The 24,476-nt window shown below is 44.5% G+C and overlaps 1 protein-coding gene across 1 annotated transcript in view; it reads left to right on the forward strand.

The window, feature by feature from the left end:
- CDC5L (cell division cycle 5 like) overlaps positions 1-24,476 on the forward strand; it is a 181,123-nt gene that overhangs the window by 68,050 nt on the left and 88,597 nt on the right. The window contains exons 7-8 of the mRNA XM_086926221.1: positions 4,217-4,361; positions 5,307-5,495. Coding sequence (XP_086782347.1) covers positions 4,217-4,361; positions 5,307-5,495 — 334 coding nt within the window. The remainder of the gene's footprint in view (positions 1-4,216; positions 4,362-5,306; positions 5,496-24,476) is intronic.

Here is a 24,476-nt window from a genome sequence, read left to right on the forward strand (position 1 = left end):
ACCATTGCAGTAGGGCAGTGACATGCCACTCCATGCCAACATAAAAGTTGTTTGTTTCTATATAACTTTATAGCGGGTCCATGACAGAGAAGGATTTATTTTTAAATCTGACCATATTTTTGAATTAGTATGTGAAAGTTGTTTCATGCATATTATGGATCATTTGTGTAGTCATGCATTTAAAGATAATCTGCTCAGCAAGACTGAGGTTTTTGTTACCCTTATACACGTACGTTATTTGAATCCTGTGACCTTGTTGTCTTTCTAAATGCCCACGGTCATGAAATTGTGATTAGAGTGATCACTACAGGTTTTCTGTACAGACCTGGGGGAAGAGGGACTATGCATCAGTTCTGTTAGTTCAGACACTGTGTGTATCCTAAGAAACATATGCTTTAGGATACCTTTCCCTTCTATGAATGAGTAGATACACTCCCCATCCTTGGTAGTGACACAAAACTAAGATGGCTGTTTGGGGACTGGGTTTTATAAAGTTTGTGACACTTAAAGGGCTCTATAGTTTATATATTGGACACATGAAAAAGCAGAGCATTTTAAAATCCTCCCAATAAGCATTTGACTACTGAATACTGTACCCGAGAACAATTGTCCTTGATGGGTACTTCTTCCTGCAGATTCCTCTAGGCGCCAAATTGCAGCCTTGGAACAGTTTCACTCTATAGTAGCTCTTTGTTACGTGTGACTGTCCTCAGGATCGGTTTGATGCTTAGTATGGTCCACCTCTAAATCTAACCAATGCCTGGATAGCCGTGACGGCACAGGACATCGGAAGGATCAAGCGGGAGAAGGAAAGGAAGGGGACAGCAGGGAGGGAGATCTGTAAAACACAAATAATCGTACACAGATTAATACACTAAGGTTCTTTCTCTACAGTTAAGAAATCCCTTACACATTTGGTATGAACCCTCATGCTCTAAATACCTGTAAAGCAAAATACGAATACTCAGTAGAGGCAGTAGTGCTTTTCATTGCAGATGATAGGATCGAATTATAACTGCATGAATACAAAATAAACATGAACACATATATATATAATACTTAGGTTGCAAATGAGATCACTGAAGTAATCTATGGTGAACAAGATAACATACCCTTGTCTAGACTCCTTAGCGTATCACAGGGGTAGATCGTAGCCCTCTACCACTCATGGGGAACCCCTGTTAACAAAGGGAGCCAGAGACATAATAGTTAATACACCATCAATCATACACACACTTCAAAGGCCTTTCATTCTATTCCAAAATGATAACAATGAGATAGGCTTATGATTTGCCCGGTAGAATATCAATACACATGCTAATTGCTGCTCCTACTCCTTTGTATAATGCTTCTTATACTGGATATGGTAGGTACTAGTCATTTTGAACACAAGACTGTGGCCAACGTAGAAATCATGTGCAACAAAGCTTCTGATAGCCTTTCCGTGGCGAAGAAGCAGGACAGTGTATATACCAAAAATCACAACTGAATGGGGCAAAGTGGATCTCAAAACATCCACCCCCCGTCGGCCGACAATACCGACCGAAACCAAGATCCTCACTTGACCAGAACAAAGAAACAATAACTAATGCGCGCTCGGCAGACCTTGCCGACGCGCATGAAAAATTAAAGTCCGCGTCCTCGCTGATAATCCAAGACTGGCGCAGAGCACCCTTACCGCCACCACAGGAAAACCGGACTCACCGCTGAAGACCTCACGGGACCGTAGAAGGAATCCCCGATGCCATTGCTTCCTCTTTTATGCGTCCTCTCGCAATGTCTAAAGTGACTCACGGAGGATCATGGGAGTTGTAGTTTGTGCGCGATCGTGATACTCTTCACCTCTGCCAGATGGCTTATGTTACTTAATTTGAAGCTACCTTAGCCACTGAAGTAATGCCATCTGAATATGTAGCAGCACAGCTGGCATACTAGTATCTGTTCCTGTTTTTTCTGCTGCTCATGTACACTGGTTCTCGGGATTTCACGAATTTCTTGGCAAACCGAGAACTGCTAGGTCAAATGTCGCTTCTAAGGTCCTTATTGGGTCTACCTGATATCTATATATGAGGCTTGGAACCGACCACCACCCCATGGCCTGCAACTCTTGCACTTTGAGGTAACTAAGGCCATCAAGAAGCAGGAAGCAAAACGATTTTTGACCCAGGTCGCAAGAATACTTCAAAGTGGTCCCTCTCCTCTTCTTTAGGGAAGTCACTGGTCAAGTAACAATCCACCATGGGGTCTTCCCACAAGAATATCCATAGGACAGGAAGAGGTTTTTCCACAAGGGCCCTGTCTGCTCATGGGATTGTCAGAGACTTACCAATGTTTCCCAATGTCTGTTTCTTAATTGTTGTCCGAGCCGATAGCATTTCTGAAAAAGATAAATCCGAAGTTCCTGACCAAATGTGCGGACTTCTCAAATTGAGGCTATTCGACAAGGATGCTGGATGTTTTCTACATGTGAGTTTGGTGATTCCAGCTGCTTGAACTCTGATGCCACTCAACTTCACAAATTCACACACTGATCTGGGTGCTTGCCTCTTATGGCACCGACCCTTGTCTCTTCAGCAAGATTCAACAATGCCATAACTGTGTGTGGCTCAGAGCCAATTTCAGCACAGCTTCCTCCTTCAAAGACGGTAGACATTCTACAAATAGCAGAAGATAACATTTGTGCCTATTTTGATAACCAACTCCTGACAGAGATCCTCTCATGGACCCAGAGATTCGGTGAGATAGAGGAACTTTTTGAATCCGATTCCAATGTATTGAAAATGCCAATGGGGAAAATGAGTGCAAAGATGAAAACAATTCTGAGGTCGACTGCTTCCGCCCTCCTCACAATACAGTTGCTGGCCTCTTCCTAACCTTCTCGATGAGGCAACCCTCATTGCAAAAGCAACCTTCCAAGCTGGCCCAGACCTCTTAGCAACTGTATTGCTTCTTTTGGGCAGGGAATAAACCCAAGGGACGCCAACATCACCACTGGAAGTGGCTTTAAACTTTCCCATCTGCTGATCCTGCTGGAGTGCCCTCCACTTCCTGGCCTTCCCACTGGGCCGCACTTCTTCCCTACTGAAGGGGTTTCGAGTGGAGATTCTGTCCCTATTGAACAAGAGGCCCTAGATATGAGACCCAGGCAGGAGAGGGACACAGGTTTTGATTTCTTTTATGGCTCGATACCCAAGAAGAATTGGAAGGCTCAGACCTTTTATTAGCCTCTGGCTTTTGAATTTATCTATTCAACAGGACCAGTATAGAATGGAGTCCTTCAGCCAAATCTTACTGTCTTTCAATGCTAGTGATTGGGTGGATTTTCTGGATCTTCAATTAAACCGTTTTCGTCTGCCAATGTTGCTGTCATTATTGCTGTGTTGGTGTGGCACAGACGAATCATGCTAACTAATGACAAGGGACCGGTTGGCACACGATGTAACGCCGCACGTTCCCATTCCGAGTGGAAGTTGCTGTGACTCACACCTTATGCCATAACCTCACGGCACTGGAATACTGTTGCTGGATTGCTTGGGGGCGGTAGGAGAGGAAAAAGGGTCATGGTAGCCTTCAGATCCAGTCTGAGAGGTTTATAAAATGAGGAAATTAAATTATCTATATAAAAAGTGTTACTGAAGGTAATTAGGTTTTTCTATAGGTAGGAATAACATCATCTCACCTTTTGAAGTTTTGTCAATTTTTTTTATATGCTGATAGTGTGGCAGGGAGGAACTATTGGAGCAGTTAATTAATACATTTAGATATGCAAAAGTTCTTGTAGTTTGATCTGTAAACATAATCACCTACTTTTTTGTTGTTGTAAAGAATATGATGCTCTAACTTAAAAAGTAATGGGACAACGTTAATAAGCATTTTAAAGAAATACATGTAAAACGTTTGAAGGCTAGGGAACACTTACTGCAATATTGATTCTTTCTTTAGTATACTAAAGATTCCAGTCATTGTTATTGAGCTTTCACTTGTACCTTTTGTAGTACATTCAAATACCTGTGAACAACCGTCACGTAACTTATTGGTCAATATAATTTTTATTGATATGGTGCTGTGTATCTTCTGAATGTCATTTCTATTTATGAAATTGAGATGAAATTCTTCATCCGGAGACCATCGTATAGAATTAAAGAAGTATGCTTTTTTTAAACTAAAACAATCACTAGATTTATTTGTTCTTGTTTGTTTAATTTGCTTGTGACAGGGAAAAGGAATCACGAGAGCGGAAGAAAGACAAACAGAACATCAAAAGGAAAAAAGAGTCCGATTTGCCTTCCGCTATCCTTCAGACAACTGGAGTTTCAGAATTTACTAAAAAGAGAAGCAAATTAGTCCTACCATCACCCCAAGTGAGTTTTGAGGGCAAACGTCATGGAAGAAGGTTTAGAGGGACACTCCCTAAACACATATGCACTGAATCCATAACTTGTTAATGACTTTTGACCTTGTAGACATTGAATGAGGCATATTAACGTCATTAAGGCAATTAAGAGGTTACTGTTTCTATTGCATGTGTGTGTGTATATATGCATGTATATATATGTGTGTGTGTGTGTGTGTGTCTATATAAATATATATCATACAACTAGTACTATGAATGGAGAGAGTGAAAGAAAATGTAAAACTAGATATGAGCGAAAAAAAAATAAGTTACAGGTTTAAGGGGGTCGTTTAGATCCCAGCAGAGGGTTTGCTAGGGGGCTTAGGCCAAGTCTTCTACCATCCTGACACAGAAGTGTCTGCCCTATTTAGAGGTTCCTGCCTTCGGCTCCTCTCACTGTTGAAGCTTTCCAAGCCATGTTTAAGGCACCTACTTGGCAAAAGTTGGTTTTAGCGAAAACAAACTATTAAAGTAAGAGTTTGTTTTCTACAAATAAAAAAAAAGTACTCTAACTAATTGGGAGTTTTTACCATGCCAGTGTCCTTCATTTCTTGCATGGCAGACACCTGCAGGGAAAACTAATTTTGTTTTTCCTGCCCTCAGTAAGGAGAGAGACAATCAATGTGACCTGGCTTCCTTATGGCAGACAGGCTGCTAGATCAAACCTTTACACTGGCAAAGCCATTTGGCGTCTCCATTGGTGTAGATATGGTACTTCCCTAATTCTAAGTTGAGCAGAGAAACTGCAAATTTGATGGGCAGGAACACTGCTGATTGCCAGCAGTGCTGCTGCTCTGCACACTCTTGTGGTCATAAGCCTGTTTTTAATAAGAGTACATTTATTTTGTAAAATAGAGAAAACCAAATATGAATAAGTCTTTTTGTGTTTCTATTACTTTCCGTCTTTTTTAAGATATCCGATATGGAACTGGAAGAAGTTGTGAAAATTGGGCAGGCAAGCGAACTTGCACGACAGACGGCAGAGGAATCGGGAATAACAAATTCTGCTTCTAGTACGCTTTTATCGGAGTATAATGTCACCAACAATAGCATCGCCCTCCGAACACCTAAAACACCAGTGGCACAGGACAGGATCTTACAGGTAAACTACAGTCCACAACAGCTTTTTATTTTACACTATTAGCATTTGTCATGCAGTAACCATTATTGATTTTTTTCTGGTCTTTTTAGGCAGTGAGGACAGAACATTGTTAAAAGGCCCCTTCTTATGGCCTGATTACGATTTCAAGTGTTATTTAACACACCTGATAATGATACCTCGTGGTATGATTATTTTTTCGGGTATGCTAAATAACTCCTATTACGAGTTTTTGAGGAATAACATGGGAATTTTTGTGTTTAATTTACCAAAATCCGCACAGTACAAAAGTACTGTATGATTTTCCCCCATTTAATTTCGGCATGTTCATTAAGGTATCCGATGTTAAATATAGCCAAACACGTAATACCTACCCATGCATAAACGTGGACTTGGCAGGGGTTAGAATAGACTGGGCGCTTGTAATTAGGCCCTATGTCTTAAATCTTTTCCCTAGAAAAATGTTTAATGCAAATAAATCTTCGCTGCACCATCTTAAGAAACCATGAAATGCAGAATGTGTCTCATTTCTATATTTTATATGTAGATTTGTTTCAGACCATCTTTCCACATAGTTCACTTCATCTTAATTATTTTACATTTTCATTACGTGTTATCAGATCGGTCTTTTTCTCTTCACACCAAATCTAGACAAAATTTGTCTTAGACATCTTGCCTCGTAAAATGTTCATACGGTCTGGATGTAGGCTATCAAGTTCAGTAAGTGTAAGGCTGCAAAGAAGGATTCTTATAGCTATCCAATATAAAAGATCCAGTTAATTCCTGTCAAGACGTTGGGATCAGAATATCCTCTTATTTATTTAGCACATTTTTACCAGTAAAATAAGACCATCATTACAAAAATCCATTAAAGATTTAAGAGTAATTGGCACCAAAAGCACAAACCAGGAATGGTACACTGAGACCTAGGCACGATTTGAGGCTGACCACCTTTGAGTCCTTGTCGGATACAATAAGTTGATTGGTCCCGGTGAAAGTATGGGAGTCAAAAAGTTTGAAAAGTTTTTAAAGAAAACCGCCGTAATCAAACTGCTGATTAGATACCTGCTGCATGTTGGTCCGTCTATGGTTCTAGATGTTATGAGTTCTTTGTTTGAAAAAGATTCTAAACCAAAGTAAATGGTTAACAAGGGGCTCCTTTCCAAAGCAAAGAAATACTGTAATTAAATGTGTATGCGTTGTGAAACCTCTAATGCCACAGAACAAAATTCACAAGAATAAATCTGATATCTGATATTACAAATTGATGCTACAAAAACACTAAATAAAGGAGGCGTACCAGCAATACAATAACTATCAATTGGTATTCATTTGAACAAAAGGTTTCCGGGGGGTTCTTAAAATAGCAAAACTAAATATACACATCTATCCAGCGTATTGGTTGGACATATTATTTTGTAGCATCTCACTGAAATAGGTGTGCAATCCACTTTTAATACAAGGAGCATTCCTGTAGAGTGTATACCTGTGGTTTAGGAAACGGCCCAATGAGTGCAAAATATGCTGATTAAAAAGGCATGCTAGGACTAAAATGTTATAAAAATACTTTCTAATAAGAGGAAAGGAATACGCTTAATCTAAAATTTAGGTAAGTGAAATTAGCAGTCCATTTAGGATCAATACTAAAAGATGGCGAGTAACAAACATTACCCATGCTCACTATTCTGCTACGTGAGATGTTAAAAAAGAGAGAATCTTATGATTATTTGGAGAGGCCAAGGCTCTGCTTAGGTAAAATAAACTTCTTCAATCTATGCCCATACATGCTGAAACTCGCCAATAAACCTTTGTGGTTGATCATTTACCAAAACACTGTGCAAGCTGCCACCATGGCGTGAAACCATTAGGAATAAAATAACCACTGTCTAATTTAAATTAATATTGCAAACCATCTCAGAGTTCCACAACCCTATAAAGGAATTCTCTGTGGCTTACAAAATCCTTAGAATGAACGGCTAAAGGTGAATTTATTCCTGTATATTAAACAATTTTTAACTTGTGTCTACTGGGCTAGTAGGTCATTATAAATTGTGACTGACTGTTAATGAGATGTCAACCCACTGCAGCAGGAAGGCTCTATTCTGGTCATGATCAAATTAAAGAATGTGTAATTCTGTGTTCAGTACATGCAGGTCACCAAAATATTTGTACTTTGATATTTGTCAGATGTCATCAATTTGTTATCCCCCTAATATCAACACCAGGTGTCACTACAAAGTATTTGTTTGCATCGGCACATATGTCAGGGAGGGAAAATCCTTTTCAGCATTATTAGAACAGCACAAATAGAAAAATCCAGTATGTGTTCTTGGTGCAGTCTATATTCAGAAATCCAGTCTGATAACTAAACAACAAAAGACATTTCTTGCATTGGGCATAGATCCCTTGATAGAGGTGACTAGGATAACAGGCATCGGCTATGCCAAAGGTCTGGCTTTAATGTGCTTAAGCATGCAAGGACAGTACTGCACATGGGTGTTTGCATGAGTTGCATGCACTAATTATTTTTAACACATTAAAGCCAGATCCATTAGTGTTGGAGGCATGTGGGCTGCTGAATTCATATCTGTGCATAGATCGCCGCCTAGTGTTGGGTCCGGATGATTGCACTTTGTTGTCTTGGAAGAGTCTTCGAAGTATCATGACATAGGTGACTCCTCCCTCGACTACAGTGCGCATGGGCATCCTCTCCATCCTCAGATTGTTTTTTTCCGCCATTGGGTTCGGATGTTATTCCTACACTCCAACTTCGGAATCGAAACAAAACATTTATAAAGGCCAAAAGGCCTTCGAATTCGACGGTATTGTTCTCGCTTGGTACCTCTTGACTCAATAAAGCTTTCCATCTCGAATCGGTCGTCGACGCGGGCTGTTGGGCCTTTTCGACGCCACGTGGGCCTGCTGTCAATGGAAAGGAGTCCGTTTAAAAGATGCCCACAATGCCACTCCAAGTTCCCGCAAACCGACTAGCATTAAGTGCCTTTCTCCTGACCATAAAGCAGAACCTGCCCAGCCTGCGCCCAGTTTCGGTCGAAGAAAACCATACGGAATCGACGGGTCGCTAGGCAAGAGATGCAACGACAGGCACCGGAAACGGACAACATCTTCGATGATGACCAAGAACTTCCAGAACTCCAGATTCGGACCTAGAGATTGTCACAGTCGAGGACTACTCGGACTCCCATGACGAGATCCCACCGGGGCAAATTGTGAGTACACTACCCCGACACCGATTACCCCGTTTCCATAGGCTCCGGTCAAGGCATCGCCAAAAGGCCTTAGCCAAAATCCAAAGAAACATTCGCCAGCCCCGCTATCTGGCTTGGCTCCGAAACCGAAACCTTCAGAGACCCCAGGGCCAAGTACCGCAATCCCAAAGAAGGTTCCAGAGCCTAAGAAAGTTGTCGACCCGAAGGCCGTCGACCCCAAGAAAAACGTACAGCCTAAAAGAGTCGATCCAAAGAACACCATCGAGCCGAAGAAGGCCGTGCAGCCTAAAGGCGTCGACCCCAAGAAAACCATAGGCCTTGAAAAAGGTCATCGATCCGAAGGGCGCCGACCCGAAACAGGCCGTCGAGCCCAAAAAGGACGCCAAGCCGAAGGGCGCCGACACAAAAAAAGACGTCGACCCGAAAAGGCCGGCTGTGCCAAAAGTTGCCGAACCAAAGAAGGTCGCCGACGGGAAGGGTGCCGTATCGAAGCCTATAATCAGGCCGGAGAAGGCTATCAACCCTAAGACCAGTGCTCCAAACTGTCCTTAATCAGCCAGTCAACCAAGACTTCCTTTTTAGCCCTGCTGTCAACACCATTTTAGATAAAATGAAGAAGGACACAGAAACCGCAAAGTTAATGGGAGCATTGCAGTTTCAGTAACCCAGTTCCTTTCGACGCTCCTCATACAGGGCAGCTACACAAGGCAATACTTCCCAAACGTCATCATCATACAAAGGCAACACACAAAGTTCCTTTACCAAAAACTCCAACAGAGGAGGTTATAGGGGAAACAATAATTAGGGAAGAGGACGTGGAGGCAATAACACCAGAGCCTCCACTGCCACAAAACAGTGACTTCATCACGCTACCTCCGGACCACCTAACACCGGTCGGAGGCAGACTCCAACAATTCCTACCTGTCTGGAACGCAGTTACCACGGACAGGTGGGTGAGACAAATTATCCAATATGGTTATTGCCTGGAACTCACTTCTACCCCCCAAACATACCACCCAGACAACGTCCTATGTCCAAAGAACACAGCACCCTGTTACAACAAGAGGTGAAATGCATGCTGGAAAAGGGGGCCATAGAGCCAGTCCCTTTCCAACATCAAGGGACAGGAGTATATTCCCTATACTTCCTCATTTCCAAAAAGGACGGTTCCCTCAGACCAATATTGGACCTCAGACCCCTAAATCAATACATACTGTTGGATCACTTCCATATGATCACACTACAGCAAGTGCTCCCGTTGCTCCAGCAAGGAGACTTCTAGCAACAGTGGACCTCAAGGACGCGTATGTTCACATACCCATCCGTCCAGCTCACAGAAAATATCTCTGGTTCACAATAGAAGGTCAACACTACCAATTCAAGGTCTTGCCCTTCAGGGTAACCACAGCTCCAAGAGTGTTTACAAAATGCTTAGCGACAGTAGCTATTTTATGGTAATTGAACCTTCAAGGGTTTTAATTGTCTTAATGTTTCGAATATTATTTTAAATATCTACAATTGTACGACCTGATATATTTGATGCCGTTAATGCACAACAACTGTGACAAATGTCTTTTTAAGTTAATTTCTGTTTGTCACTGAACAGTGATCTTTTTGAGACAAAAGAGAGCAAGAGAAAGGGTGTATATGAAAGAGTATTCGGATTTAATATTTGTTACAAGGGTACATGATAGATAAACAACGTTGTAAGAGAACATACAAATAAATTGATCTATAAAAATTCTCTATACAACAATTGCAAAAGCTTTTCTACCTATTTACAATCTAATTTATTATCCGGTAGAAAAAGCAATCGTCGACGTTTCGGTCTCTATTCTTGCGTTTCCGAGACCATCCTCAGGACATAAAAAATCATATCTTGGGAGACCCTAAAAATAACAAAGATGCCATTAAAAAAACATCTAAGTATCCTATACTTAGGAAATAAGCAGTTATCAAAATATAACACCCTAAGCTCTCAATATTTTATAAAACAAAATACATTGTTTATCTATTTACATATCATTCTAGAATTTGAATTTGAAACGTCGACGATTGCTTTTTCTACCGGATAATAAATTAGATTGTAAATAGGTAGAAAAGCTTTTGCAATTGTTGTATAGAGAATTTTTATAGATCAATTTATTTGTATGTTCTCTTACAACGTTGTTTATCTATCATGTACCCTTGTAACAAATATTAAATCCGAATACTCTTTCATATACACCCTTTCTCTTGCTCTCTTTTGTCTCAAAAAGATCACTGTTCAGTGACAAACAGAAATTAACTTAAAAAGACATTTGTCACAGTTGTTGTGCATTAACGGCATCAAATATATCAGGTCGTACAATTGTAGATATTTAAAATAATATTCGAAACATTAAGACAATTAAAACCCTTGAAGGTTCAATTACCATAACATATCTATTGCCCAAACCCTCAAGGGTATATTGGGTTGCTCACTTTTGTGTAGCGACAGTAGCGGCACATCTCAGGAGACAACACCTTCATGTGTTCCCGTATCTGGACGATTGGCTAATACAAGCAAAATCGTACCAACAATGTGCAGAAAACACGTCCCAAAAACTCCAGCTGTTACACAGCCTAGGCTTCTCAATAAACCACCCAAAATCGCATCTGCAACCGTCCCACATACAACAATATCTGGGAGCCACCATAGATACCTTGGTGGCAAAGGCAGACCCAAATTCAGCGAGGATACCCAGCATGCAGATGCTCATTCGCAAATTTCCGCCACAACACTCTGACAGCTCGAGTCTTCATGCAGCTCATAGGCATGATGGCCTCCTGCATATTAATTGTCCCTTATGCCAGACTTCAAATGCGTCCATTGCAGGAATGCCTAGCACGGCAATGGAACCAGGCTCAGGGACAACTAAAAGACCTAGTGTTGGTAGACAGTCGAGCTCACAGCTCTCTGCAGTGGTGGAACCCACAAAACCTTTCCAAGGGGCGACTGTTCCAAGAGGCGGTTCCACAACTAGTACTAACAGCGGACGCATCACTGACAGGCTGGGGAGCCCACCTCCTGACTACACAGTACAAGGGCTCTGGACAGCTAAGCAAAACAAAACTGCATATCAACCAACTAGAGTTGTTAGCGATATTCCTAGCCCTGACAGCATTCCAGAAATACTTGTACAGCAAGACTGTGTTGATCCGGACGGGCAACATTACCGCAATGTACTATATCCAGAAACAGGGAGGAACACACTCTCCACAGCTGTCCCACTTGGCATAGGGCATATGGAAGTGGGCAATTCCAAAAGACATCTTTCTCCTAGCAGAACACCTTCCAGGGAAAGACAATCTGATAGCAGACCTGCTCAGCAGGCACAGCCAACAACTACACGAATGGGAGATTCACCCCAAAGTTCTCCAGCCATTCTTCAAAAAGTGGGGTCACCCAGACATAGACCTGTTTGCCACAAAAGAAAACTCGAAATGCCAGTACTTTGCCGCCAGGTTCCCACATCCACTGTCACAGGGCAATGCGATATGGATGAACTGGTCAGGCAGATTTGCATACGCTTTTTCCCCAGCACCGCTGATTCCCCTGGTGGCACGCAAACTGCGGCAACAATCACTCACGCTAATCCTAGTTGCTCCCACATGGGCGAGACTCCATGGTACACAACGTTCCTGGAGCTTTCAGTAGTTCCTCATCAAAGGCTGTGCCTCGCACCCCATCTTCTAACTCAAAACCATGGAGAAATCAGGCACCCAGATCGCAATCAGATGAACCTAGCGATCTGGCTCCTGAAGTCTGAGTTCGGATACCTTAACTTGCCTCCTGATTGCATGAACATTATCAAGGAGGCAAGACGGCCAACTACTAGAGCATGCTATGCAGCTAAATGGAAAAGATTTGTTATTTACTGCAACAATAACCAAACCAACCCATTAGAAGCTTCCATACAAAACATTATATGTTACCTGCTGCATCTTCAAAGATGCAACCTAGCATACTCTTTAATAAGGCTACACCTAGCTGCTATAGCAGCAAACCTTCAAAACAGGCAACACCTTTCACTGTTTAGAGTACCAGCAATCAAGGCTTTTATGGAGGGTCTTAAAAGGGTGATCCCTCCAAGGCACCCTCCTTCCCCTGTCTGAAATTTAAATATAGTGCTTACCAGACTTATGGGACCTCCTTTCGAACCTCTACACTCATGCGAACTGCAATTCTTAACGTGGAAGGTGGCTTTCTTGATTGCCATTACCTCACTCAGGCGAGTTAGCGAATTACAAGCACTAACAATTCAAGAACCTTTCATGCAAGTACATACTAACAGGGTAGTTCTTAACACAAACCCTAAATTTATGCCAAAAGTCTTATCAAATTTCCATATTAATCAATCAATAGAACTGCCAGTGTTCTTTCAAAATCCACAGTCAGTAGCCGAAAGAGCCCTACACACACTAGATGTAAAGAGAGCTCTGCTTTACTATGTGGACAGAACTAAATCATTCTGATAGATACATCTGCCGTGTGGATTCCTGACCTTGTGAATATCCCCCTTGCGTCAGCAACATTCGGAAATTCTTTTCGTAGCCTCGCGCCGACGTGGACTTGGACGTCATAGAGACACAGCATCGCTCGCGACTCCGCTGACGTCACCGACGCCTACAATAGGCCCATGCCGGCGTGATGACATCAGTTCCCTTTTTTCCGCGTTGTTGACGCTAACGGTTATCGGGAATCTCTGTAGCCAACTGGTACTTTGTTGCCTTTTTGTTGCCATTTTCTGCTTCTTTGTATCTTGTCTCTTCGACGATGTCATCTAAGAAGCCCGGCTTCAAGCCCTGCAAGGAGTGCGGTAAAATGATATCTATTACCGACCCGCATGATGACTGCATCTGGTGTTTGAGTTCCGACCATGATGTGGATGATTGTTCTTCATGTCGGAAGATGAACCCGAAGGCCCTGAGGGGGAGAGAGGCCAAGCTCCTGGTTGCGAAGATGAAGGCTGGGAAAGAGATATCGTCGAGGTCTCATTCTCGTGAAGGACTGGGTTCTTTTGGACCCAGCGGTGCCAGGGCACAACACCTGAAACCTTCGTGGGTAACCTGCTCCGGCGTACAAGTCACAGAGACACGGGACACTTCCTTCGGCGTCAAAGATTCAAGGTTTATTTGCTGCAGGGAACACAGAAGTCACAGGAAGTACATCGAGTGTAGTTCGGGGAGACTGCTTCAAATTGGTTCTGTGGATCGCTCCTTTTATACAGTTTTTACCCATAGGCTAACATTGAACACAAAAGTTTACAACCCGGTTCCCACATTTAGCTCCCAGAGGGGTCGCTTTGGTCACTTTGAAACACACAAGGTCCGGAACATAAGTGCGGAAACATTTGGCGGTTCCCAACTGTAAAAACCCATCTTCCCATCTTTTAGCAAATTCCAATCAGCAGTAAAGTAGATCGAAATAGGAACAAAGACAGGTGCAGAGGAAGACGGAGACAGTGGGGAGATCGGAAAGGGTGTAAAAGGGGAGGTATCGGGAAACACGAGATACAGGCATCAAAGGGACGTGCCTAATGAGATGCACGGCTGAGACAATAAGTCCGTGCGGCAAGATGAGCCTCAAGCGGCGCCATCTGCCTTACAGCAGCAACCCCCTTGTCATAAAGACACTTTCAAAGAACATGTGTCTTCCGCAAATATCTTGGGAGTCCCAGGGTCGCGAAGCGGACAGCGTCCGTTCGCTGGCTACTTGAGGGCAAGAGACAAAATGGATGCCGTATCTAAGATGGAACCCGTGGGTATAGATGAGAAACCCACATAACAAACGAACGGTTTAAGTTAGCACAGCGAAACTGCGCATACTTACTAAACTCGTCATTTGCGGTTTATAGATACCAGACTCGACCATATTCGTGCGAGTCGAAAACATCACTGACAATTGTCACGGAACCTCAGACGCTCCTTTTGCCCTCATGTAGGCAAGCACTAGTCGGAATCATATTCGATATTCATCAGACCATCAAGATGTTGTTGTAGCATAGCTCTGTCCAATCGAGTCCCCTTGGTAACAGATGGTTGTCTCATACACGTCGTAGCACAGAGGCCACATAAGGCAGGACCACACTGCACGCAAAGGCAACACGTGAACAGGAACACTACCACAACTCCGATGATCATCAGAATCTTCCAACCCCAAGTCGACATCAGGCCCCAAAACCATCCAAGTAGCGTCCAATCCCCTACATCCACGTGTATGGATTCGGAGATCTTATGCAACTTCGAGATGGCTTGATAGACAGTAGGAGCATTATCTGGAATGAAAATGCAGCAGCTCGAATGGATCACTTTACATACCCCACCACGATCTGCTAAGACGACATCTAAAACCATACGGTTTTGTAACGTCCTAAGTCTCTCCGCCTGAAGTTCTGTGGTGATATTACCAAGGGCACTGGCAGTAATATTAGCTGTCGATTCTACCACTCGAGTCAACTGTCTCAGGTTCCAACTATTAACCATAGGTCCCCAAAACGGGAGGAAACCCTTGAAAAAGTCTCCTGCCTCTTGACCGGCAGTATCCTCTTCGCTAATTACGCCTCGTACAACTCTAGTCTTATGATAATCGGCATCTATAGTGAACGTCGGAGGCAACAGATTTGCAATGAAACATGAGCCCATGAAGTCTGCGGGCAACCATGTGTATGCACGATCATAACAGATAAAGTACGTACCCTTGGCAGCCAGAAACACAGGGGACGAGAACATTGGCAGAACGTAACTTTCAGTGCAAGCACTTGCTCCAAGTGGGGCTTGCGAGCCACGACCCACAAGACAAAGATTACCTGTGTGGGGTACGACCCATATTGGAGGCGAGCTTTTAAGCTGCTTTTCACTAGTGAACATACTATATTCCCCTCTACTTAGGACCCTATAGGCTTGTCTCTCTTCGTCAGGGATAAGAAAAGGATCATGGATCTCATCTTCCATATCCTCTATTGCCATCGATAGCAGCCTCTGATACGAGGTAGGACCAGAGTTGGGGGAACGTTGTTCTTGAATGGGGTGGAAACCCAATGTGCTTCGAAACATTGTTTGGAATGCTCGAGCTGACCCTTGGGAACTATACGGTAACACCAGATATGGAATTCCCTTACCCGCGGTATGTGGCATCAACCCACACACCCAACAATTAGTAGTGTTAACCACTAACTGATGCTGATGGAGGAGCTGAATAAAGGAATTGTTGCGGAATTCTACACGTCTAGCCTGCTCGTGTTCCGGTAACATGTGAAAGGAATGGGAAGAAGCAGTAGAAGTAAGGTTAGGGTAAGGAGTAGGAGTAGGGGTAGCAGGTAAGAAGTAGGACATAGTGTAATACACCCCACCCGCCAAGAATGCAGAAGCAGTTAAAAACAACACAAACAATTGAAATATGAAACATTTGGTACGACTGAGTTGCTGCAGCTTGAATCTGTATGCCTGAGCTCCTTCCAAATCATTCAGCTTCGAAAATGCCATTCCCTACGACCGTCCGCAACGTTTCTTGACGCACTTCGTTCTGTGCAGCAATAGTCAATCCCCAGGAGTTCCTAGGAACCGACGGCCTTTAACCTAGCGTCAAGACCTACTGTCCAGAAGGAAGTACGCGCGCGGCCCTACGGCCTTCAATACACAATATGTATATATATTAGCACAATATTTCTCAGCTGTGGAAGGAAAAAGATACAAGGAAAAAGCTTGATATATGTACAAAAAATTTCAATGATACGAATGTTCAAAATTGATCATGGGAAACGAGAATATTGCAGTTGTCAATTTCAGCAAGGCAAGAGAATTTTATTTGTCCTTAGTGTGAGATCGCAAAGAATATCGATGTTTCCCGGGACGTGTCTGCTCGTCGAACAAAGGATCCGTTGAGGAGACAGCGTCCTGCTGATCAGTTGGTTGATCTGGTCTTGAGTCTTTTGCTGACAAATGTTCAACAGTGGCTTTCTGCTGCGCTGAGGGTTCTCCAACAAGCTGTGCGTCGCTAAAAGGTACAAACGCCGGCAATGTCTCTGTTTCTGTTGACGCAATACCTTTCCTTACCCACAGGTCTGCCGGCAAAGGAATAGGGACTCGCTTACAATGGGTAGCATGTACCCAATTTTTCCGCCCCTCAAGACGAACGGCAGTCCTCGTGGCCAGGAGTACCTGGTAAGGTCCGGTGAATCGGGGGTCCAGATTGTTTTTGCGTGAGAAGTTACGAGTAACCACCCAATCCCCGGGCTGGAGCTGGTGGCCTGGACCCTCCGTCTGCGTTGGCAAGGCGTCGTAAACCTGTTGATGAATTAACCTCAGTTTAGCAGTCAAGTCATGTAAATAGTCAATCAACATCGGATACTCAAGATCAGAGAATATTCCTGGCCTAGGAACCCCCCACACATTCGCAGGACGGCCGAACACTATTTCATAGGGGCTAAGCCCTATTCGGGAGTGTACAGTCGCCCTAGTTGACAGTAGTGCTAGAGGCAAAGCATCAGGCCACGAAAGTCCAGTCGTAGCCTGAATCTTCGCTAGTTTTAGTTTAAGGGTGCCATTGTACCCCTCAACCAATCCAGCTGACTGGGGATGATTGGCGCTGTGGAATTTTTGATTAATTCCAAGGCCCTTACACACACTCTTCATCACACTTCCAACAAACTCACTTCCGTTATCTGACCACACGACTCTAGGCATTCCATACCGAGGAAAGTATTCCTTCAGTAGGATTTTCGCAGTAGACAAAGCAGTATTGTCTTTGAGGGGATAGGCCTCGATCCATCGGGAGAATGCGCAAACCACAACCAAAACATATTTCAGGTTATTGCATCGCTCCATATGGATGAAGTCCAATTGGATCACCTCAAAGGGATACGAAGGAGGAGCAAAACTGCCAGGGGGAGTTGGGGTTCCTTTGCCAGGATTGTACATTATACACACCATACAATTCTTCACCAGACGTTCAGCACACTTTGTAATGCCATCATTCTTCCATACATCAGCCAGCAACTTGCAAATGCCTTTCGTGCTAATATGTGCTAACCCATGTGCCATTGTCACAACGGCCAGTACATACGCATCAGGCAACATCCATTTTTTCTGATCCGACAAATCAATCCAGCAACCATTCACATCCAACTTTCCCGTACTTTCTTTCCACTTCATCTTTTCAGTGTCGGTGGCCTCATTCTGAATTGCTTTCACACTCTCTATGGTATCTTCACACATACTCGATTCTGCAGGCCACCTAACCGAACTCGTCACATACATTCGAGTGCTAAGGTTCCGGGCAGTCTCCTTAGCAATCTCGTCTGCAAACGCATTACCACGACCAACATCATCCGTCACTTTACGATGCGCACTACACTTAACAATTGCAACTTGTGCAGGCAAAGTCAATGCATCCAAAAGATCGTTCACAAGCTGGCCATGCTGTATTTTCGTGCCATGCGACGTTAAGAAACCACGCTCTCGCCACAATCGTCCAAAACTATGCGCTACACCGAAAGCATACTGGCTATCGGTGTACACATTCACACGTTTCCCTTTTGCTAACACACATGCTCTAGTGAGAGCAATCAGCTCTGCAGCTTGGGCAGAATTCTGATTCAATCTCGCAGTCTCAACAACAGTATTCAATGTTACGACAGCATAAGCAGTAGTCACATCGCCATTCGGCAACTTAAAACATGACCCATCCACATACAGGGTGCCATCCGGGTCCTCCAATGGGGTGTTTTTAAGGTCCACACGACCTTTTGTTTCCTCTTCTGTCCGCAAGTAACAGTCATGTTCTGCTACTTCATCTGACTCTGTACTAATTGGTAACAAAGTTGCCGGATTTAGGACATTACAACGTTTTATCTGAATATGGCTTGCCAAGAGCGTCAATTCGTACCCAGACAACCTCGCACTCGTCAAGTGCTGAGTTTTCGTTCGATTCAAAAGAGTATCGACTGCATGCGGAACCATCACCGTAAGCATATTATCCATGACCAATCCTGCTGATTGTCGGATGGAGACCGCAGCTGCCGCAGTTGCTCTCAAACAACTCGGCAATGCTCTAGCTACTGGGTCTAAGGTCGAGGAAAAATATGCACATGGACGTTGCTTACCACCAAAAGGTTGCGTTAAGACACTCAAAGCACAACCTTCCCTCTCGTGAACATATAACGTGAACGGCTTGCTGTAATCAGGGGTACCTAACACAGGAGCCGAACACAATGAATCACGTAATTCAGAAAAACTTTTCTGACATTCTTCCGTCCATGGTAAAGGAGTTGAAACATCCTTGCACGTAAGAGCCACCAATGGTTTCGCTAGCAATGAAAAATTAGGAATCCACTGCCTGCAGTACGACGTGATACCTAGAAAGGCACGTACATCTCTTTGGGTTTGTGGCACAGCCATTCGCGCAATCGCTGCAATTCTCTCTGGGGTCAATCTCCTTCCCTCCTTTGACAATAAGTGACCTAGATAGGTTACTTCTTGACAACAATATTGGAGTTTAGAAGGTGACACCTTGTGATTTAACTCACAGAGATGCTGCAGCAACGACACTGTAGCAATTTTGCAAATGTCCAGAGTATCGGCAGCCACCAATAGGTCGTCGACGTATTGGATTAAAGCCGCACCAACCGGCAACCGAAACGCATCCAGTTGACCCTTCAAAGCTTGACTGTAAATCGATGGACTTTCACAGTAGCCCTGAGGAGCGCGTTTGAACCGGAAGCTACGTCCACCAAGAGAGAAACCGAAAAGGTCCCTGCTCTCTTCGGCAATCGGGATGCTGAAAAACGCATTTTTCAAATCAATCACCGAGAACCATGATGCAGTAGCTGGAATCAGAGTCAGTAGCGCCGTGATGTCAGGCACAACAGGGAATTGAGGAACCACAATTTTATTTACCTCCCGTAAATCGATAACAAAACGATAAACAAGCGGTTTGGTAGGATCAGTACGTTTAAGAATAGGCAGTACAGGGCTATTGCACACGTTTCCCCGAGTCTCCTCAATAACATCTTTCTCGATCAAATCATAGATGATCGCTAACAAAGCTCGTTCACCATCAAGGGAGATACGGTATTGGGGAATACGTGGCAATCGCACATTGGATTTCAACTGAACAACATAAGGGGAGATATCAAGTAGGCCCACATCATTCGGACCCGTCGCCCACAAAGACGCAGGAAGAGAATCCAATTCCGGTGGAAGCTTATCGAGGGACAAATACATGGGAGAGACTACCCTCTCTCCTAACGTAAGCTTTACACCCGTAGGGGAACAATACAAAGTCGCATACAAACGTTTAAGCAAATCCAGACCCAAAAGATTTTCGCCACAACCAGTAGTCAAAATCAACGGAGCTTCGAGCTCACGTGGCCCAATTTGAAGGGGCAAAGGGCGTGAAACTGGATTGCTAACGGGGGCGCCAGAGAATCCAACGGATACATTTGTTAAGCCAGACAAAGGTGCGCCAGGGAGTTTCGAATGCATGATAGAACTTTTCGCTGCACCAGTGTCCAACAGAAAAGGCTCGACGACGCCCGATGTAGCAACTGCGACGTAAGGCCCTCTCTGATCAACCGGAACTGATACCACTCCCTTTCCTTGTCTTTGGCTGTCCTAATAATTACTATCGTCAGTTCCCTGATCGACGTAATAATCGTCTACATTGTACTGCGCAGATCGTCCTTGCGATGATCCACGTTGATCGAAACAATTATTAGAATTTGATGAATGGTCAGAGCGATCATTCTGAGCACCACGACCTCTACCACGTGATGCGTGCTGTGAACCACCACGGCCTCCTTTGGATGAATTACCACTATTACGTTCATTTAAGGCAGGGCAATTGAATTTAATGTGTCCCTCCTGTCTACAATAAGCACATTGATTATACCCTAACGAGGATCTTTGGAAAGAGGAATCATTACGCGACTGCGATCGATTCGATTGCGACTGTGATCTATTCTGCTGAGACGCATTCTGATTAGAACGTGGCGGATACGCTTGTTGTAACAACACTTTAGTTTTTAACTCTTTCGTCTTTTTATCAGCACGGTCATTTTCTTCTTTCTCTCTATTCTCGTAATATTGTGCCGTAGCCAATATCTGAGCTGAGGTAGAAACGGCCCATGCACTCTCTGAATTCTTTAATTTATTGCTCAAATCGGGCAACAAATTTGACACGAATTTATCCACAAACAACCTCTGTCCACCCTCAGTACCCATATCCTGTCCACTATGATCAATGAATGCTTCTTCGAACCTCGTAAAGAAGTCTGAAACACTTTCATCTTTCTTCTGTTTGCAAGCGGACAGTTTATCCCAATTTACTCTCATAGCTGGCATAAGAGTCTTCATTAATGCAATGATTCGCTGAGGAAGAGCAGTAATCAACTGATCGGGTTTAGTAGCAGCCACTTGTCCAGCGTCTGCCGCTGTAATGGCAGCCCAATCACCACCTAATTCATTTGCGTGATCTTGGTGACGAATCTTAGCCCATACCGGTTGCGGTACGACGTTGCCAAACAACATATCGATATCGGCAAGATTCATTACCGTAGCATCTACGAGCTGCGATAATTCCTTATAATACCCAGTAGGATTTTTACGAGGATCGGGCAAAGATTGTTTCACCTGAAGCACTTCCGATCGTTTCCATGGAAGGTGTATCCATACTCTCTCAAAATGTGCCGCTACTGGCTGGGCAGCATTAGTATTATCAGCTGGTATCCAAACCGGCGGAACTTCACGCATAGGATATTGGCCAGACTCGTCTTGTCTTTCAATATCCTCAACAAACAATGCATGAGGAATAGGAGCGGGACGAAGAGATAGCAATCGCTCAATAGCACGTCGGACATTAGTGTCTACTATCAGTCCAGTTGCGAACTGAAGCCGAAGTTCGGACAGGGCGGTCAGCACCTCGTCAGGCGCATCGGCCACTATCTGATCATGAAGGAACTTGCACATTTCGTCAAACACATATCTCTGAGTTGGTATGTTGAATTGATTAAACGTTTCGAGGACAACACGAGGTGGATTCCTAAGAGGGTTTACCATCCAACCCATCGCCATATTATATAGCGCAACACGTTCTCTGTTACCAGGAAGCTGACTACGTCTCTGAGGACCATCAGATCCAGCGGACCCAAAAACAGGTCCGAGCGACTGGAAGAAGTTTGTCGCAAGGGGAGAATTACGATTACGAGTAGAGGGAGAAGAGTAAGACACAGGACTAACAAGAGAAGGAGTAGAGACAGAAGCAACAACAGGGGTTAACAACACAGGAGCAGTAACGGGAGCAGGAGTATGTGGAAGCGGAGGAGCAGTAGGAATAGAAACAGACAAAGGAGCAGGAACAGTCGGAAGAGCGGGTGCAGGTTGAGGAACAGGCGGAGGAACAATAGGTGGAAGAACAGGTACGGCAGGGACCACAGGAGCTGCGGTACCCTGTACGTACGGAGGTGGCGACTTCATAAGATAGGACATTAAAGGATCCTCAACTGCCTCTTCCTTCTTATCCGACTCCGCAGGCAAAGCAGGATAGCATTTATCTATAGACATACGCTGTAGCCTCTCAAACACTTCCTTATCCTTATCCTCCTTATCACGCTGAAACTGCTCAGCTTTCTTCACTATAGTAGCAACAGTATCCCGCTGACTACGTTTATTTTGTCTGATTTCTTTCTGTCGGGCTTCTTTGCGCCACAACCGAAAGGCATCAAACATGGCCGGCCTAGATTTACGTTCGAACAACTTTATTTCCAAATTATCTAAGATTGACGCCTCGAAGCTACCGTGAGGTGGCCAACGAAGATCGCCGTCTTTCTTCGTATATTTAACCCAATAATCGTTAAAAGCAATCGGGCCTAGCCCATGTTTGCTATATAAATCATAAGTAGGAGTTCCAACTGGAGGTATCGGACACGAGTCCTCCAGCAGGGAATCCGCACCACAAGGTCTAAAACAACTGAACAAAGTACTGCGACCAGGCATCTTGCACACTAGCCGAGTTTCACAAACTTCAAGGGTTACGGGATTTACCAAGTCCCAGCAAAGAACAAAACCCTCGGTCTTTGGCGGCTGCAGTCGTCAAACAAATACAACAACAAAGTACGCTAGCAAAGTGTCACCGACAAAAACACTCACACAGCGTTTACAACAAAGACACTCGCTAAAGTGTCAACAATCAAGAACTCTGGGAGCGACCCACAAAATACTTAACTCAAAGATCAATGGCGTCCTCAGGAAGGCCCGTCAATCGTCTCGCTATACCAAGGTCTACGCCAGGCGCCAAAACAGGTCTACAGTCAGGGCAGCAGTCCGTCACAGCCGTCAGGAGGCGGGAATCTTCGCGGGAAAAGTCTTCGGGCCACTTATTTCGACAACAGGATCGATGAAGCGGGGTGCACCTTCCCTCGGAGATTTCACACGAAGTTCCTCACGATCGTCGGGCTTGGACCGGTACCACTGATGCAGCCCCACGTTGGGCGCCAACTGAAGGACTGGGTTCTTTTGGACCCAGCGGTGCCAGGGCACAACACCTGAAACCTTCGTGGGTAACCTGCTCCGGCGTACAAGTCACAGAGACACGGGACACTTCCTTCGGCGTCAAAGATTCAAGGTTTATTTGCTGCAGGGAACACAGAAGTCACAGGAAGTACATCGAGTGTAGTTCGGGGAGACTGCTTCAAATTGGTTCTGTGGATCGCTCCTTTTATACAGTTTTTACCCATAGGCTAACATTGAACACAAAAGTTTACAACCCGGTTCCCACATTTAGCTCCCAGAGGGGTCGCTTTGGTCACTTTGAAACACACAAGGTCCGGAACATAAGTGCGGAAACATTTGGCGGTTCCCAACTGTAAAAACCCATCTTCCCATCTTTTAGCAAATTCCAATCAGCAGTAAAGTAGATCGAAATAGGAACAAAGACAGGTGCAGAGGAAGACGGAGACAGTGGGGAGATCGGAAAGGGTGTAAAAGGGGAGGTATCGGGAAACACGAGATACAGGCATCAAAGGGACGTGCCTAATGAGATGCACGGCTGAGACAATAAGTCCGTGCGGCAAGATGAGCCTCAAGCGGCGCCATCTGCCTTACAGCAGCAACCCCCTTGTCATAAAGACACTTTCAAAGAACATGTGTCTTCCGCAAATATCTTGGGAGTCCCAGGGTCGCGAAGCGGACAGCGTCCGTTCGCTGGCTACTTGAGGGCAAGAGACAAAATGGATGCCGTATCTAAGATGGAACCCGTGGGTATAGATGAGAAACCCACATAACAAACGAACGGTTTAAGTTAGCACAGCGAAACTGCGCATACTTACTAAACTCGTCATTTGCGGTTTATAGATACCAGACTCGACCATATTCGTGCGAGTCGAAAACATCACTGACAATTGTCACGGAACCTCACTCGAAGGGCGAGGTCGAGGTCTGGATCTAGAGAGGGGTCGTCTTCGAGGTCGGCTTCGGATCATGCTTCGAAGTCGAAGAAGAAACATAAGAAGAGGAGACATGAGTCCCGACGTCGTTCCGGTAAGGAGTCGGGCTCGAGGTCGAGGTCACCGAAGAAGGTACGTTCGAAGGTGGTTACTCTGGATGTCTCTGAGCCTGAATGTGAGGCCTCACCTTCGGAGTCGCATGGGCGGTCTCCTATTTCGGCTCCGAATCCTTCTCCGGCTCCGAATCCGTCTCCGGCGCCCTCCCCGGCCCGAGAAGAGGAAGAGGCCCAGGA

The sequence above is a fragment of the Lissotriton vulgaris genome, chromosome 6 (assembly GCF_964263255.1).
Source record: "Lissotriton vulgaris chromosome 6, aLisVul1.2, whole genome shotgun sequence".
In the NCBI taxonomy this organism is placed as follows: Eukaryota; Metazoa; Chordata; class Amphibia; order Caudata; family Salamandridae; genus Lissotriton; species Lissotriton vulgaris.